This window comes from Erinaceus europaeus, chromosome X, assembly GCF_950295315.1.
Source record: "Erinaceus europaeus chromosome X, mEriEur2.1, whole genome shotgun sequence".
Classification (NCBI taxonomy): domain Eukaryota; kingdom Metazoa; phylum Chordata; class Mammalia; order Eulipotyphla; family Erinaceidae; genus Erinaceus; species Erinaceus europaeus.
In genome coordinates, this window is record NC_080185.1 from 119,654,164 (window position 1) to 119,671,607 (window position 17,444).

The 17,444-nt window shown below is 51.0% G+C and overlaps 1 protein-coding gene and 1 long non-coding RNA gene across 5 annotated transcripts in view; one reads left to right on the forward strand and one right to left on the reverse strand.

Annotated features, from left to right (window-relative positions):
• The window catches only part of LOC132535795 (uncharacterized), a 96,197-nt gene that overhangs the window by 62,544 nt on the left and 16,209 nt on the right, over positions 1-17,444 (forward strand). The gene's annotated exons all lie outside the window — the stretch shown is intronic.
• NHS (NHS actin remodeling regulator) overlaps positions 1-17,444 on the reverse strand; it is a 284,885-nt gene that overhangs the window by 61,735 nt on the left and 205,706 nt on the right. The window contains exon 1 of one of the 3 annotated variants that reach the window (XM_060182978.1): positions 257-1,202. The exons of the other annotated variants lie outside the window; for them this stretch is intronic. Within the exon in view, the coding sequence (XP_060038961.1) occupies positions 257-461 (205 nt within the window). The 5' untranslated portion in view covers positions 462-1,202. Of the gene's footprint in view, positions 1-256; positions 1,203-17,444 lie in introns of those variants that run through there. 3 annotated transcript variants of the gene reach the window in all.

The window sequence follows — 17,444 nt, forward strand, 5'->3', positions numbered from 1 at the left end:
CGGTCCACCTGGCCCCCGACTTGCCCTCTCTCAGCACCGCCCAAGGGGCCGAGGCGACCCGCTCCGAGCGAGCCCTCGGCGGGGGGCAGGTAGGAAGATTAAGGGGCCGGGCTAGAGCGCCGAGGGGCCGTAGCTCTCACCTCGTCCCGGGCCCCCCAAGTTCACCCACCGCCCGCAGGTGCGGAGAATGAGTTTGCAAGCATGCCACCCGCCCAGACCCCCCGCCCCACCCCGGCCGGTCCCATCTCACACGCACCCGCGTGGCCTGGGCTACGAGTCGCGGAGCTTCCCGGGGGGTTGCGGTGGGGCGCCCGCTCCGGCTCGGGCTCGGTCCTGGGCAGCCCGCCCGCGCATCGCTCGGCCGCCGCCTGGGCTGAGATCCTGGTGTCCGTGCGCCCCGGGCGCCCCGCCGGGCCTCGCGCCGGCTCCCCGGGCAGGCGGCCGTCAGGTGAGGTCGGCATGCGTGCCGGCTCCGCGGCCAAGCTGGTGCTGGGCACTGGACGCTGGGCGGTGCTCTCCCGCAGAGCGAGGCCTCTGGGCTGGGGCGCTTCCCGCACTAGCGCCGCATCCTGCCCTTGGCCCCGCCGCCTAGCTTCTGCTCCCGGTGCGGAAGGCGCGCTCACGGGAGTCCATGCCGGGCGCCCGGGCGGAGCGGGATCCGGAGTGGGCGCTGCCGGGCGCCGAGCGAGCCGACTGGGAGGCGTCTGCACGGCGCCCCATCCAGGCCGGGCCCGGCCCCCGCAGCCCCGCTCGGCCACCCCGCTCAGCGCGGGGAGCAGGTGCGGGACCTGGGCTCAGCGCCCCGCCGGCGCCGACAGCCGGGATTTACAGCCGGCCGAGCGGCGGGCACTGCGGCAGTCCCGGCTCCCGTGCCTCTGGCGGCCCGCGGAGGAGCGGAGGGGCAGCCCCGGCCGCAGCGAGCCCCCCGCCTCGACTCCGGCCCCTGGGTGGCTCTTCGCGGGGCTCCCGGGGCTGCTCCCTGGCCGGCGCGTCGCGGGGCTCCCGGGGCTGCTCCCTGGCTGGCAGCGCGTTACCCATACCCGGGGAGGCGGCGGGCTCGGCTCATCCCCCGGGCGTCCCCACGCCCCCTGAGCCGGGGCTTAGACCTCCGGCCCGCGCGCCGACTCCCGCAGCCCCGGCAGGAGGGCGGGCGTCTAGCGAGTGGCCGCCAGTGGCGGGGAGCGAGCAGCCCCGCAAGTGTGCGCGGCGCCCCCTCCCCCCACTCGGCTCGGCTCGGGACGCCGCCGCCGCCGCCGCCGCCACCTCGCCCCCGCCTGGCTCGCCCAGGCTGCAGACAAAGCTAGGCGGCCGGGCTCCCATCGCTGGGGGAGGGAGATTTACTGCTTTGGCTGGGGAGGGGGGAGGGCGAGGCAGGGTTAAAAACCCCGCCAGTGTGTGCCCGTGCCCGTGCCCGTGCCCGCGGCTGGCAGGTTCCATATATAACAGCTGCATGCACAAGACAGACAGCCGTTCAGGGCCACTTAAAACACAGCACTTGGGGGTCGGGGGGGGGGGGCTCGCCTAATAGATGGCGCGGGCGACCCAGTGCAGGGAATTATCGGAAGATGCCTTGTGGGCTGCAGCACCGGCCATTCATCTTGGTGCCTGCGAGACCCATTTAGGGACCATCGGCCTCAGTGCCCACCACGGCTTGCCACGCAGGGAGGTTCGCGCCCCGGGCGCATTTGCATGCATTGGCAGCGGGGCGGCCAGGAGGCCCCGGACTCCTCCATAATTCACAAATTGTGGTGAGACGCTCCGCTGGCCAAGGTCACGAGAAATCACAGGGTTGGCACAAGCACGGGCCGGAGTGGTTCCTAATTGGCATTCCTATGAATTTTGACTGGTCATAAGAAGGCTCCCGCCAAACCAACTTGGCTGGCCTGGGCTGCTCTCCTGGGACCCCACTCCCTCTCACCCAGCTCCTCCAAGGGCCGCAGGCTGCCCCCCTGCAACTCCCCTGAGTGGCAGCCCACCCTGGCCAGCAGTGTGGCTGGCACAGGAAGGAGAAAGTAGCAGGAAGTGAGAGGGGTCACTCCCCTCCCCCAGTTGGGGTAGAGAGGGCCCTGAACCCCGAAGCTTGAGCTGCCAGAGACCAAGAGAGAGGTAGAAGACACATAGCACCCCAACTCAGAAATGTGGGGAGTAGGGGGTAGAAAGTTTCAAGACTGCAGCATGGGGCTGTTAAGATAGCTTCCAGGGCATCTGCTTCGCCATGCACACCATACAAGTTCAAGCCCACCCCCCAGAGCACAGAGGGAGCTTTGGTGCTGGGGTGTGTCTGTCTTTCAAAAGGCAGCAGGAAGGGGAACGCCAAACAACAGAGAGTTCAGCAAGTGCAGTGCTGCCTGCCCAGGGCAGAAACAGGGCCCCCTGAAGCTTCCAGAAGGCCTGATGGAACAGGCACTGATGGGAAGCGTGGGGCGAGTGCTGGGGCCAGTGGGAGCCTCTCCAGAGAAAAGGGAAGCTTTCTCTTTGGGCTGGCTCATCCTAGGACCAGGCGCCACAGCAGAGCTTGTTCAATGAAGCCCATTCTCTGGCCCTTTCAGAGCTGCAGCAGCAAACTCTGGGGCGGGGGTGGGGGGAGCTGGCCATCTGGGTGCTAGTAAACCTCAGACTGAGTCCACTTCAAGCATCAGAAGCCCTCCCATTGCGTGGAAGCAAAGAGCTCAGGCCCAGAAGTGGGAATTTCTGTGGGGGCCAGCAAAATGGCCGCCCTCCAGTATGATCCCTGGCAGGATGGGGGAGCTAATGGCCAAGACACTCATCACAAGTCCCTGGCAGCTCTGGGGGTTCCAGGGCTATTTCTCAGAGGAGAGCCTGTGTGCTGAGGCCCGCAGGGGGCGGGGGTGGGGGATGGCCCTGCCTTTCCTTCACATTGATCCACTACACTAATGAGGCTGCTGTTAACAGTGGTGATAAAATCACAATCTAAGCAGATTGCTTCCATTTGGATAAGGTTGCAGCAGACCCCACAGTGTGGAGGGAGGCCACGTGGGCTCTGGTCCCAGAAAAACCTATGTTGGAATCCTATCTCCTCTATCTCTTAGCCCTGCAGCCCTGGGACAGTGATTCCATGTCTCCGATGCCTGCTGAGACTCATTTGCAAAGTGCCAGGGCTTGTTCAGAGGAACAGGGAACCTAAGAGAACCTAAGAGCTACAGTGCACCACTCCGTGCCTGGCCCCTGTAAAAGCCTGGTGTCCTTCCTGGCTGCTGCTGAGGTCTTCCCATCCATAAGCTCTGAGTTTCAAGTTTTCTGGGGTCTCTCTCCCCTGCATGGTACTGCTGCTGCTCTCTCTGGCTCCATCTCTTGGATGCTAGGCACTGAGCTGACACTCCAAGAGTGAGGTCCAGAGCACCATTCACATAGGCGTTCCACCTGTCTGTACTGGAACCCAAGAGGGTCATGGCTGCAGCTCAGAAGCTGCCATCGGCAAGGAGTACCTGCATGAGCCTGGCTATGCTCCAATAAAACTTTGTTCACAAAAACAGAGAGTGGGCAGGCCTTGCCTGCCACCCTCTGATCTGTGAGGTGGCCCACTGCAAAGCTCTCTCTTTACTGGGCAATGCGGAAGTCTACGTGGGTGGTGCTCCTCTGGCCAAGAGCAATGTTCCGAAGCCCCTTGTTGTTTGAAAGCATATCTTATCCTTGTCCCTTAGGAAACAGGCTAGTTAATTGTTCAGCCAGAGGTCTCCCTCCCCCTTCCTCCTACACCCCTCCACCCTGACAGTCTGGGGCAGCCTTGTAGCTGAGTGCCAACCAATGGAATGTGGGTACAGTGGCAGAGTCGCAGGCCTGGCCTGTAAGCACACCACTCATCCCCTGCTAGCTAGGCACCCAGATTCTGCCGGCTGGGGGAGCCCCAAGAAGGAAGGAACCTAGGGTACCCAAGTGGCTCTACTGCTTGGCATCAATGTAAGAGAGCATGAAGGCAAGAGAAAAATGTTGGGGGTCTCCTCACCAGAATTAGTCTACCTTGAACAATTCACTTTCCTATCTCTTTAATCAGACGATACAAAACACAATTTAATGCACTGCTGATTACTTAGGGTCTTTATTAAGAAGGCTTATTATTGGTTTCTATGGTAACTCATTTCAAAGACTCCTTTTCAGATTTCCAAGCTCTTGTCTTGATATTTACTTCTTTGCTGCCATTCTTCTCCTTCTCCTCCTTCTTCTTCCTCCCCCCACCTTCTGACTCCTCCATAGTCTGAATCCACAGTAGCTCAGGGGTGCAGACACCTGTGGCTGGGGGTGTCTGTCCACAAGAAAGGAGTCACTGCTGGTCTGAGCAGGGACCTACATGAGACAACTGGCTTTGGGAAGGTCCTGTCACTAACTCCAAGGCTCAGCGCCATGTTCCAGAGAGCTAGGGTCACTGGGAACTCTCATCTCAGATACTTTGAAATATCTTGATACCCTGTAGCTGCAAGGTTCCTGTCAGCTTGGAGCAGCCCCTGAGGAAGGTTCTGGCTCTGTCCTTCAACATTCACAGGCCATTCAGCTTTCCAAATGCTTCCACATCCTGATTGCCTCCACACTGATTACACTTGTCACTTGCTCCAAATCCACTTTCAGCTCAGCCTCTTCTGTTTCATTCCTTGTTGACACAAACAGATCTTAGTTGATGCTAACCTTGCGGGGGCCAGAGGAATGGCCTCAAAAAGGCAAGATTATCTCCTGTCTATCCTCAAAGGGGGTCTGTTAGTGCCTTCACATCTCAGGGCATTTTTCCCAAGCGAGCCTAGTTGTCCATGAGAGCTGGGTTTGAGGGTACTCTGCCAGGTGGGGATGTGATCTTTGCCAGCATGTGGTGAAATGTAGGGGAGAAATCAGTGAGGTGGATTAAGAGGAAGGGGAGTGGAGGAGGCCACCAGAGTCCAGATACATGTGGAGGGTTTTTTACCTTTATCTTTCGGGAAACAAGAGGACCACGTTTAAGTAGATCTCTCGGTCTGTTTCCTCTTCTGTAAAGCACAGAATAGAGGTGATCTATAAGGGTTAAGGTTTCTGTTATGTCTCTCATTCTGGAAGTCTGTTACTCTATGAAACCCAACACGGAATGAATGCATTTCTGATTAGTTAGGGTCTTTATTAAGAAGGTTTATTATTTCCTAATGATTTCTGATCACCAGATGTGATCATCAGTGCATACACTGGAGTCTGGGGGTCTGGCAGTGGCACATGGGGTTAAGCACACATAGTACAAAGCACAAAGAATGGAGCAAAGATCCCAGTTTGAGCCCCCTGGCTCCTCACCTACGGGGGGGGGGTCACTTCACAAGCAGTGAAGCAGGTCTGCAGGTGTCTATCTTTCTCTCCCCCTCTCTATCTTCCCCATCTCTCTCAATTTCTCTTTATCCTATCCAATGAAAAGAAAAAAGAGGGGGAAAAAAGGCCTTCAGGAGCAGTGGGTTCATAGTGCAGGCACTGAGCCCCAGCAATAACCCTGGAGGCCAAAAAAAAAAAAAAATACATACACTGAAGTCAGCAAAGGCAACAATATAGCTATGATCTGCCCAGGTTGGGCACCTTTTCATCCCAGTTTGACCTTGTTGGTGACCTTGGGGACCCTATCCCATCTCCGCTCTGAACCATACATGTCCCCGCCTTATGTCAGCCAAGATGGCTTCCCTATTTTATTTTCTTTGGCTCCAGAGATAGGAACCCAGGGTCACCTTCTCAGCTCACATCCCTGGACTAAGTGGGATGCCCCTTCCATAGCTACTGATGCGTCTGGACCTAGGTGCTCGACACCCCTAGAAACAGATACAAAACGCATTTCTACTGCCACCACCCCAAAGTGCTCACGAGTGTTCCCACAGCTTCCAGAAGAAATCACTGCTGTAAAATGGCTCACGTGTTCATAAGGATCTATGTGTTTATGCATATATATATATATATATATATATAAAATGTAAATTAACTTCAGGGCCCGAGTACCCTCTATGACTGCCTGTATAAAATTTCTCTCTCAAAATTCTCCAAACCATCTGGCATAAACTACTGTATTGTGACCTGTTAAAATAAGTAACAGCTGTGATAATCCCTCTCAATTTATAGCAAGCTATAAAGCTCTGCATATACTGGCAATGCATATAAAATAATAAATAAAACCATTATCATTCTGTGCTGTCTTGGTGGGAATTATGATGATTTAGTCACAATAGAGCCCTATGGAACGCACCCAAGGAGAAGAGGTTTGGCGTTATTTGCTACCCTCTTACCTCCCCCAAACCACCCTCACTACCCAGAGCTCTTGGATACACCTAGATATTTCCCCCAGTGCAAACACATCTTTCCTGAGGGAACACAATTCTCATGCAGTGCTGTCCAAATTCTATTATTTCAAAATCTTTTACAGCAGTGCCACCTTCCCCCACGCACACACACCCCCAAATCTCAATCTATCCAGAGACCATAAAGAAAAACCAAGGTATGCCCAACTCAACACTGTGAAATGATTTGTAGCATTAAAACGAACAATTGGCTTGGAATTATTAGCTGTAAACTGGTGTTTGCAAACACTGCCAAGGTCCTGGGTTGAAAAATACTGTATCATGTTCATCTGTCAAAGGCATGCAAGATGTGGAAGAAGGAAAGCTGATATCTGGCAGGGGAAAAATCCAGTGGCTTGGAATCTGAGCGGGAGAGGGTTGCCATGATTTTCCAAACATGTAAGGGATGAGGAAGGAGACGAGGCTGAAATGGCTCTTGATGATGTGTTGGGCATTATGTCACAATCTCATTTAATCTTCACATCAGCCTTGCATATTATTACTCCTGTGTTTAGTGGCTGAGGAAGCTGACACTTAGAGATGCTAAGTAGCTTGTGCAAGGTGACTCCACTAACAGAGCGAGAGCGTCCACTCCCAGAAGCCACCTTCCCTACCCCAGTGTGGAGTTTGCCAGGCTGGGGTGGGCCACCTGGCACGATGCAAAGAATCACCAATGAGAGTCACCCAGAGAGGCTGGTGATGGGAGGAAGAGGAGAGGTGACACCTCTGAAGAACTACAAATGCTGTTGCAGAGCCCACAGCCCCTCAGAGAAGGAGACGAGTAATGTCAAGGGATAAGAGGGACCATGAGCTAGGTTGTGGTGATGGCTTTATGGCATTCAGGAACACCCAGGGTGTCTTCTTTCTTTCTCTCCTTCATCTCTCTCCTTTCCCTCTCAATTTCTGTCTCTATCCAATAAATAAATACTTAAAAAAAGAAACCCAAAAAAATAAACAAAGACCCAGGTAGGAGAGGGGAAAAGAGCTGTCCACCCTCCCCTTCCTGCACACCCAGAGAATGTACAGATGGAAACCCTTAGCAGGAAGGAAGGAATAATTACGAACTAAATTAGGGCCAAATTGAACTATCAGAGGAAGGGAGAAATAATGGCTTCAACTAAATACCTAGAGCAGTGGTTTCGCAACCTCGGCTGGATGCTGGAATTTCAGCAGAGGGAAATCAGCTCCTTCACTCTTAATCACGACATTAATTACTAACTTTATTTAATAGGAAAAATGCTCAGCATTTGGTGTTCCCGCCGGTGTCGACAAAAGCCATGGCTTTTGAAGAGAAAAAATGGTGAACAGCGTGTGAGTCAATTGTTCAGCTGGCTCAGCATGTGGTTGCCTGGACATTTCTGACTTTTCTGTCTAATTCTGAGAAGCTTTGAACTTGGAATCATTTATCTTTCCTTTCTATCACTGCCTTCTAGTTATACAAACACAAGAAGTAACTCTTGGGGCACTATTTACATCTATATGATGATGGTGTTTTTTTTTTTTCTTTTTCAGTGCCTATATGCAGTACTAAGTACATGAACTGATTCCGTTCATTTTACATCTGGGGGGGAAAGGGTAGGGGACAAAAAGGGGGCCCCTTTTAGTTGACCATGGCCAGGTTTCATGAGGAGTATATAAAGGAGATGGAGAGAGCAAGTTCTTTTATAGTCCTCAGATCTGCTGGTCTATGCCCTAATATTCTTTCACAGCGGTGGCTAAACATGTCTGGATTATATTGTCTTCTTCACCAAGAAACTCTGAACCAGAAGAAAGGGGGTGGAGGCTCTCTGTACAAGGATTTGCATAGTGTTCCCATTATTCTGATTCTGAATTTGCTTCTCAGAAGCTTGTCTTGCTGTAAGAATGAGGCTGTGGGGGGCCGGGTGGTAGCACACCTGTTTAAGCGCATGTATTGCAATGCACAAGGACCCGGGTTTGAGCCCCCGGTCCCCACCTGCAGGGGGAAAGCTTCATGAGTGGTGAAGCAGGGCTGCAGGTGTCTCTCTGTCTCTCTCCCTCTCTATCACTTCCTTCCCTCTTGATTTCTGGCTGTCTCTTTCCAAATAAATATAATAAAAAAATTTTTAAAAGGAATGAGGCCGCGGTGCTCCAATCAGGCTCTGGTCTAGGACCTCCACTAGTTGGCCTTCCAGCTGGAATAAGAAACGAAATGTCCAGAACAGAACAGACAGAAAGAGAGGTCGGGTACTACGCACCCAAATCATCTGGAGAGGAGGATGTGGTCAAGTTGAACAATGGAAAGAGAAATGGCCGGGAGAATTGAGGGTGCTAAGAATGTGGAGAAGCCACACTCCAGTGTCCAAGTAGAGAGTGGCCCCTTCTTGCCAGAAGGCCTTTCTCCATGGTTCACCATCTGGAGGGTCTCTTGGAGGAGAAATGAGGCATGACTTGGTCTGCTCGTCAAGGGTTTTGCTTTAGTGTGATTCGTTCCAAAAAGAAGGAAGAGGAGGCAGTAGGGCCATTCAGAAGAACCGTTTCGTAAGGAACAGGCCATGTGTTAGAAAACGGCTTTACACATAGGAGCTCCGCCACACTCCTAGATGGTTCTTAATAAACTTAAGGTTGTTTTTAAAATGGGGTTCTAAAAGGCAAGAGAACAGAAGGTTCTGGTGTTCATCTGTCTCAGAGAGGGAACAGTTTTAGAATTGTAGAGATGCAAATCTCAGTAGACGCAAGTGACTTTTTCTGGCTTCCTAGGGAGCTTCATACACATCCACAGTGCCTAGTGCTGACACTAGTAGACTCTCGGGGGAGGAGAGGGACTCTGGAGCCCTCTGAGCTCCTCCCTGCCACTCTGGAGATCCGGGGATGTCGCTGTATCTCTGCTGCCCTCCCCTAGGCTGTGGTCAGAAAACGGCATCAGCTAAAGCCACAGAACAGAAACGCCAGTGCAGGCGTACAAGTCGCTGTTGAGTCTTGGGGTGTTCCATGCCCCCTTGTCAACTTTCCTTTCAAATTTGTGATACACTTTTCCCACAGAAAAGCAGTTACAAGTTACAAGGCTTACTTCCTCTACAGTCTTGCTGGGAAAATCTTCATAGGAAATGAATGAGTGGGGAACAATACTGGCAGCGTCCCAGAAGATGGTCTTCAAAATGGCAATGTCTAATGAAATGCAAGAAGAACCAGAGAAAGAATGGTGGACTGGGGGGGGGGGGGCAGCAGGCGGTACACCTGGTTCAGTACAAGGACCTGGGTTCAAGCCCCTGGACCCCGCCTAGAGGGGGAAAGCTTCATGAGTAGTGAAGCAGGGTTGCAGGTGTCTCTCTCCCTCTCTATACCTCTCCCCTCTCAATTTCTCTCTGTCCTGTCAAATAAAACAAAGTTTGAAACCATCGAAAAGAAGTGGAAAAAGGAAGTGGTGGGATGAGAGAGACCTGCTTTTTTGAGGATCGGTGGACACTGTTTTATAATTATGTCTAACATCTCTGGAAAGACTCACTCATTCCAGGGTATAACGTATTCGAGTATCTAAAGCCTACTAGGTGATACTATAATGGACATGAAAGACCTAGGTCCTGCTCTGAAGGAGCCCATAGATAATGACTGCTGTTAAAGACACTACAGTGGGGCTGGGAGATAGCTCAGCCAGCAAAGTGCATGTCTTGCCATGCCCAAGGACCTGGGTTTGGACCCTGGCACCACATAGGAACACCATGGAGGGTCCCAGGAGAAGTTCTATGAATGGTGGGGGCAGTGTGGTGGCGTCTCTCCTTCCCTCTGTATTTGTCTGTGTGTATCTGAAATAAAAGGAATGAAAAAGTTGGCCAGGAGCAGTTGTGCATATCGCTGAAAAACACCACCTCTTTCCAGTAGATCTGCCAAGGACGTATCAAAGCCAGCCGCAGTGGGTGGTGTGGGGAATCGCGCAGAGTAACTTCTTGACCTGCCACAAACTCCTCAGGGCACTTGTTCATCCATCACCGTTTATGATCCCAGGAAGACATTTACAACCCTCACGTAAGAAATGAATATTCCAATGCTATGCTGCTGCTAGGCAATGCTGGATAATAAATAAATGGATCCTTTACAGATAGCGAATTAGCAAGAAGTGGGAGAGCCCCTGCAGCAATGGCCAGAGACCATGTCAAAGGCTTCATACGTCTGCTCACCAACAGCTGCCATTTTGAGCCGAGGGTATCCTGCTGCTGAGGTTTTTGCTTCTTCCCAAAACAAACAAATAAATAAATACAAATCTCCTATCAACTTTAAATGACCTCAGCAGATCGCTGCGCAGGCCTTGGCATATTTTCTGACTCTTAACCTGGATGCTGACTTACCACCAGGCCCCTCATGTTTAGTCGGGGTGGGGGGGTCATTCATATTTGAAGGAGTCACACTTATTGCAAAGCAGTCCTGCTGAGCACATAAGAGAAGACCACTAGATGACTTTTCACATGAACCTCCTGATTTTCCCAGCCACTAGGCCCATAATCTCTTCAGCGCCTAACGTGACAGAGCAGTCTGTCTCAAAGCAGTGGCACTGAGTGGTTAGCATGCAAAAAACGCTTAGCTTTCATCTGAACTGCCCAACATTAAGATGAAATGTGTCTCGCTGCTTCTTCCCAGAAACACCTTCCTTTGTGACCAGAGTGAAACCACTGGAGGATAAACAGATTCCGAGGGGAAAAACAACAACAACAACAACAAAACACTACTGTGAGTGCCTATTTTTCAAAACTGCTGAGAACAAAGACGCCCAGAGAAATGCTAACCTACACTCATTGGTTTTATATTTATACCTTCACTCAAACATCCACCCACTGCTGAAATTGTAGATCGGTGTGTATGATGTTGTGTTGGGAAATGGGGGAAGGGGGTTGTAGAAACATCTTTCGGTGTGTGGTGCCAGGGGTAAACTGATAATAACCACAGTGGGCCGAGAGATGAGGGATGAGAGTCGGCCGCAGAGGAAGTGTAGTCGAGGGAAAAGGGTTTTAATTATGTGTGACTGATAGCACTGTTTCTGTGTGATGGATTCTGATGGCTGTGCTCAGACCCTGCTGACTCCATGGCCTAATGATGACGACGATGACAAACATTTATTCAGCCCTTATCATGTGCCAGAGAGGGCACTGAAGGCTGTGCCGGTGTGAGGCCCTGTTTCTTCCCTGGGACCACACAGGAGTTACAGTATGAAATTCTCCCCAGTCCCCCCCAAACACATTTGAATTCAATTCCACTTTCTACAAGCAGAATGAGAGATAGTCGAATGTAATGTTCCCAGGCTTCCCAAGTTGGGAAGTTCTCAAAGAGAAACCAAAAGCATCGAGAGGCGTAACCCCTGAATTACATTTCTCCTATCTAACAAACTCCTACCAGTCTATCAAAGCCCAGCTCAAATCTCACCTCCTCCAGGAAATTTCTTTCTTTTCCTCTTCACCTCACCCACCCCACATTCATGTTTTAATTCTCCAATCATTTTGAAGACTGATTTAAAAAGAAAAAAGTCACGCGGTCTGGGAGGTAGTACAGTGGATTAAAGCATTGGACTCTCAAACATGAGGTTCTGAGTTCAATCCCTGGCAGCACATGTAGCAGAGTGATGTCTGGTTCTCTCTCTCCCTCTCTCTCTCTCTCTCTCCTTTCTCACTAATAAATAAAATATATTTTTTTAAAAAGTCACACTTAAGAGACAAAAACAACACACCCATTTGGTTTGATCGTTGTTTTTCACTGAGCACTGGATGACCTGGGATATAGCTGTGATACTTCAAAGGTAGGAGAGTCCTCAGTTTTTGCCTCAAATGTTGGAGAGGTCTCTGCGCCATCAGAGTCTAACCCAGACATCTATTAACTTGCACTGAATTGGATTTTTGCCCTCTACCAAGTTTTAAGTTTCACAGCTATTTTCTGCTTGGTCCTTTGGACCAAAGACAGAGAAGTGTCACTGTCCTACTGTGAGCTCCCACCACAAGCATGTGGTGGGCCAGGAAGGTAAGTCGTATTTTATCATTGCGCTCGTTCTGTGAATCCAGGGGATAGCTTACCCCCCCCCCAGATGTTTTTGCTGAGTCCATCAATGACTGGGCTGCCAGAGCCCTCGAACGAGGGGAGCCAGACAAAGAGAAGCAGAATGCGATTTGGCAGCCGAGAACATTTTTCCCCAGCAGAAAATGGAGTGACTTTTAGCTTATCTGCTGTCACCTTGTTAATGTGATCATTGTTCTTCAAAATAAAATCTCCTCCTCTTACCCATGATGTTTTCCCGTGTAAGAAAAAAAAATAAAAACAAAAGGGAAGGGAGTAAATGCCTTGAGGTGAGGGGCAGAGGGGGAAAATTAAAAGCCTAATCAAGAGCGAGGCTACAAATCAACTTCTTCCTAAGGAAAAGCACTAGGCATGCAATTATCTCAGTTCTCTCAGGCAGCCATTTTGCTAGCTTGCTGAAAGGTGTGGACTGTACTAGAAACCCATGGTCCCTGCCATCACCCCAGCTTTCAGCTCAGCAGAAGCCTCAGGCCTGCATTAGTGGGAGGTATGATTTATTGTCCATTTAAGACAAGGGCTCTGGGGCTCTGGGGCTCTGGGGCTCTGGGGCTCTGGGGCTGTGGGTGTGTGCCCCTGGCCTGTTCTTAAGCACATCCTCATTTCAAAATTAATCATTCAGCTCTAACTTGCTGGTGAAGGTTCGCAGAGATTAGGAACTCAGATGGAAGAGGGATCCTAGTTGTTAATGACCAAATGTTATCCATGGCGAACATAAACACAAAAGCAAAGCTGTAAGAGAAGCTTGATTTCCTTTATCCAGACGCATAAATCAATGCTTCCTCTACTCCATTGCAGAGTGGGGGTGGAGGGGCACAGATAACAGACCTGGGGGGCCTCCTCTCTTCCCAGCTGAGGAAGCATCTGCATCTTCCTCCTCTGCTGGAGTTTGACATTTGGCCTCTGAAGAACCAGTTCTGTGTTTGGGCAGAAAGGTGGACATGACTGAGCTGTGGCTTTTCTCTGTCATCCCAGGAGCCAGTGGTTGTTGCGAAGCGTAAGATCAAGGAATAAAAATCACATGCAAAGTCCGTATGGCCCAGGAAAGGGGACCTTCTCAATATTTCAGCCGACTCCCTCAAACGACACTCAGCTAGGCTGGAGCCACACTACCCAAAAGAGTATACGGAAGCGTTGAGAAGACTAGAAGATTCAGCCTTGAACACAAGCATGTACTTACTACCATTCACTTTAGCGGACCCACAGTGGTGTAGTGTGGGATACAGAGTGTGGACAGCAGATCGTAGTTGCTCTGGCTTCCTGAAGCCTTATTCCTTCCTGATTTCACCGTCTTCTCTACTTCTCCACCCCCAGTGTCGGAGAAGCCAGAATCAACCAAAACCCAGCAGGCTTGAACTCAGTGCAAAAGACTAGCTCTACAAAAGATGTCTGCCTTGCTTTTTGAGAAGAGGTGTCTTTTTGTTTGTTTGCTTTCATCAGAATGCACTCATTTACCGTCTTCTAAAGAATAAGACAAAACCCCCAAACGAACCCATAAACAAAAGTCCACCCTAAACTTGATATATTTTGCTTAGTGAAGCTTAACACCTGTAAAAGGTCAGTTCAACAACTTAACCAGCCTCATGTTACTGCTCATACTACCCCGTGAAGGAGAGCTGGTCCCTTGGGCACTGAAGTGAGCCTCTCTGGTGTGCATGGACTTGCCAAACTGGAAGTCCTCAGGACAAAACGGTGTCTTAACCAAACCTGATGCCCAGAGTTCCACCCACTACCCTCCACAGATAGACTGTTCCTTTTAGCTTAGATCCCCAAATGCTCACCTGTTCCAAGACCCTACAGAATGGGAAGTGACCCAATTGGGTAGCCGGGAACTGGGCCAGGTCTGAGAGACAGAAGTTCAGAAATCCTATTGAGGGGCATTCCATAAGAAACAGAGGCACAGGGGGTCGGGCAGTAGCACAGCGGGTTAAGCATACGTGGCGCAAAGCATAAGACAGGGGTAAGGATCCCGGTTCGAGCCCCCGGCTCCCCACCTGCAGGGGAGTAGCTTCACAGGCTGTGAAGCAGGTCTGCAGGTGTCTGTCTTTCTCTCCCCCTCTCTGTTTTCCCCTCCTCTCTCCATTTCTCTCTGTCCTATCCAACAACGAACAACATCAACAACAACAATAATAATAACCACAACAAGGCTACAACAACAAGGGCAACAAAAGGGGGAAAATGGCCTCCAGGAGCAGTGGATTCATGGTGCAGGCACTGAGACCCAGTAATAACCCTGGAGGCAAAAAAGAAAGAAAGAAAGAAAGAAAGAAAGAAAGAAAGAAAGAAAGAAAGAAAGAAAGAAAGAAAGAAAGAAAGAGAGGCGTAGACATTTGGAGGAATTTCTCAATGGCGAGTTTTTGCATCATGCTGAATTTTTCCCTGGCTTGCCTTGGCAGGCCTAGTCCAGTGTAGTGCTTGGCTGTGTGCCTGCCCCTAGGCACACTGTGGGTATTTTCATGTCCCATCTGCCAGTGCCTCTGGAGGACATTGGGGATAAGTGGGTTGATCCAGAAAGGATACCTACTGCCCTGGCCCTCTGCCTAAGACATGCAAATGAAGAGAGAAGCCTCCCAGACACAAAGCCTTTGCCTATGCCAAGGCATATTCTTCTAAATAGGGAAATTACCCATAGCTACTAGGGACTGAGCCGCAAGTAGGTGTACTGTCACTGCGCTAAACCCATGGGCTGCAACCTTTTCAACCTCATTTAAGGATGGCACAAGGTGGGTACCAGTATCTCCATTTTGGAAACAAGGAAGCCAAGATCCTGTAATCTGCCCAGAATCACATAACTGATAAAAAAAAAAAAAAAAGGCAGGTTACAAATTCAAACCGAGATCTAGCAGTTGTCACACCATGCTGCCTCTCTTAAGCCTAACTATCAGAGTGGATGACATCCATAGCTAGCAGTCCACAGGGTAAAAACCAGTGGGAATTCACCAAAGCTGTACACTGAGGTCAATTTGTAGCTTGCTTGCTTTCTTTGTATTGGAGAGGGGATTAATGGTTTACAGTGAATTAAGTTGATGGTACATATGTAAAATTTCTCAGTTTTCTGCAAAACAGCCTCACCCCCAGCCTACGTCTCCCTCCACCATCCTGCACTAGGACCTGAAAGACCACACACACACACACACACACACACACACACACACACACACACACACGAGTCCCAACTTGTAGCTTTCAATCCTTCTATTTGCTGCTTTTTTTTTTCTAAATAAAACTGTTCAACCCAAGAAATGGCAAAAGCTTTATAACCCCAAGCAAATGAAAACAGGTAAATCAATGCAAAAATCAGCGACACTGATGCAATGGACCCAACAGGCTCTACCATGGGGAGTTAGCAGCAAGTGCCTTGCCACAAACATGTGGTTTCCATGAAAAAAACATCAGGGCCTGAGCAGACACAGACAGAACTAAGAAAGCTCTGTTTCTGGGAAGGGAATAATACCCAGATGTCTGGGCCTAAATGAAGGCTGTGCGCCACTGGGCTTCCTGACTCCTCAGCACAGCCTGGTGTTGAGAGCACTGTCTGTGCAAGTGTGAGTGCTTCTCATCCCCCGCCCACATGGCCAGGACACCCTGGAATCTGACTCCAAGGAGCCTAATGCTCCAGTCCTGTGACTTCCTTTTGCCGGAGACTGCACTATGCCTTTTAAGTCTACCCAGGGAGAGTCTGTCAGCTTCTAGATCTGACGCTGTGGGCACGTGGCCATGCCTGCTGCCTCTAAGCTGGAGATTCAACACAGAGCTGAGGAGGAGAGAAAACAGTTTTATTTTTCTCTGAATTATTCCTATGCTTATAAGGCAATCGTAGGAAACAATTGTTCCTTGGCTTTAAATCTAGTAAATAAAACTCCCTCTGAGACTCCGGCTTGAAAGATGGTGAAGATCAGAGTAACTACATTGTTTATGTAATAAACACACACCCAAAACTATAACATTTTTATAATGAAACCTGGTGTAATAAAATTTGTGTGGAAGCAAAGAGCAGTCATTTTCCCCTCAGCTTTTATTGTGCTGAATGCAATATCTGCCAAGTCCTACTTGGAAACATCTTTGATTAAGGGCCCAGTCCCCACACTGGTGAGCTGTCCAGAGTCAGCTGGACCCTGCCAAGACGAAAGCCAGAAGGTGGCCAAACTCGGGAAGGGCCCGCAGCCCGAGGAAGGGAGAGTCCTGTGCCCAGCAGCCTCACCACCTCCCCCAGCCTACCCTGGCTGTGTGTCACCCCCAGGCCTTGCATCTTGCAAGCCCCCAGGGGCAGCTGTTCTCAAATTCCTCTGGCCATCTTTCCCCTGGAGCTCAGACTGGCCACCTGTGTCCAGCCCTCCCTGACTTACTCCTTGCTTGGTAAGCACTACCCATCAGGGGACGGATACAACGTGTAAGCCTGTGTTTTCCCTTTCCTGACTTGTTCCTTGGAGGAAACCAGGGACTACTGCCAGCCCTGGTGCACAGCGGAATCTGTGGGGAAGCCCGGAAGCAAATGCTCTGATGCCTGGGTCCACCACCACCCCCAGGAACCCCGGTAGTGAGGCCTGAAGTGTGGCCCATTCACACAATGGCTAGCCTCATCAGTCCATAGGATAGTGGGACTGTCCCCAACCTCTGCAACAGCCCTGATAAAATGGGGAGAGCTCAGCCTGTGCACCTGGCCTCATGCAGCAGGAACACCCACAGCCACTGGGCTGACCTGGCCATGCAGGCATGGCCCCTGACGCAGGGGGTGGACACCACAGAGACAGGGATCGGGCATGCCAGCTGCAGTTTAGCAAGGAGAGGGCTGCCTTCATCAATCATACTCCCCAAACCTCACGCTACACCTGGCAGAGGGGCACAGGCTGCACGGTGCTCCGGCCACAAAGCTGGCCGGACAGGGCCCAGAGCTTCATGCTTCTCCAAGCCACTTTCCTTCAACAGCTTCGACCTGGAACCACCAGGCTGGAGGAGGCAAGTCATGCCCCTGGTGGCTTTAGGCCATGTCAGGGCGGACAGAAACTAGAGCCTGGAGGGCTGAGGTCTGGGGCCTCCTCAGAGCTGTAATGTCAGGGTGAGGGCAAGATAAGGAGGCATTCCAAGGAGGGAGGGAGCAGGAGGAGAGAGAAGAAAGGGACACCAAGGCTGGGTCACTGTGAACCTGAGCTGGGC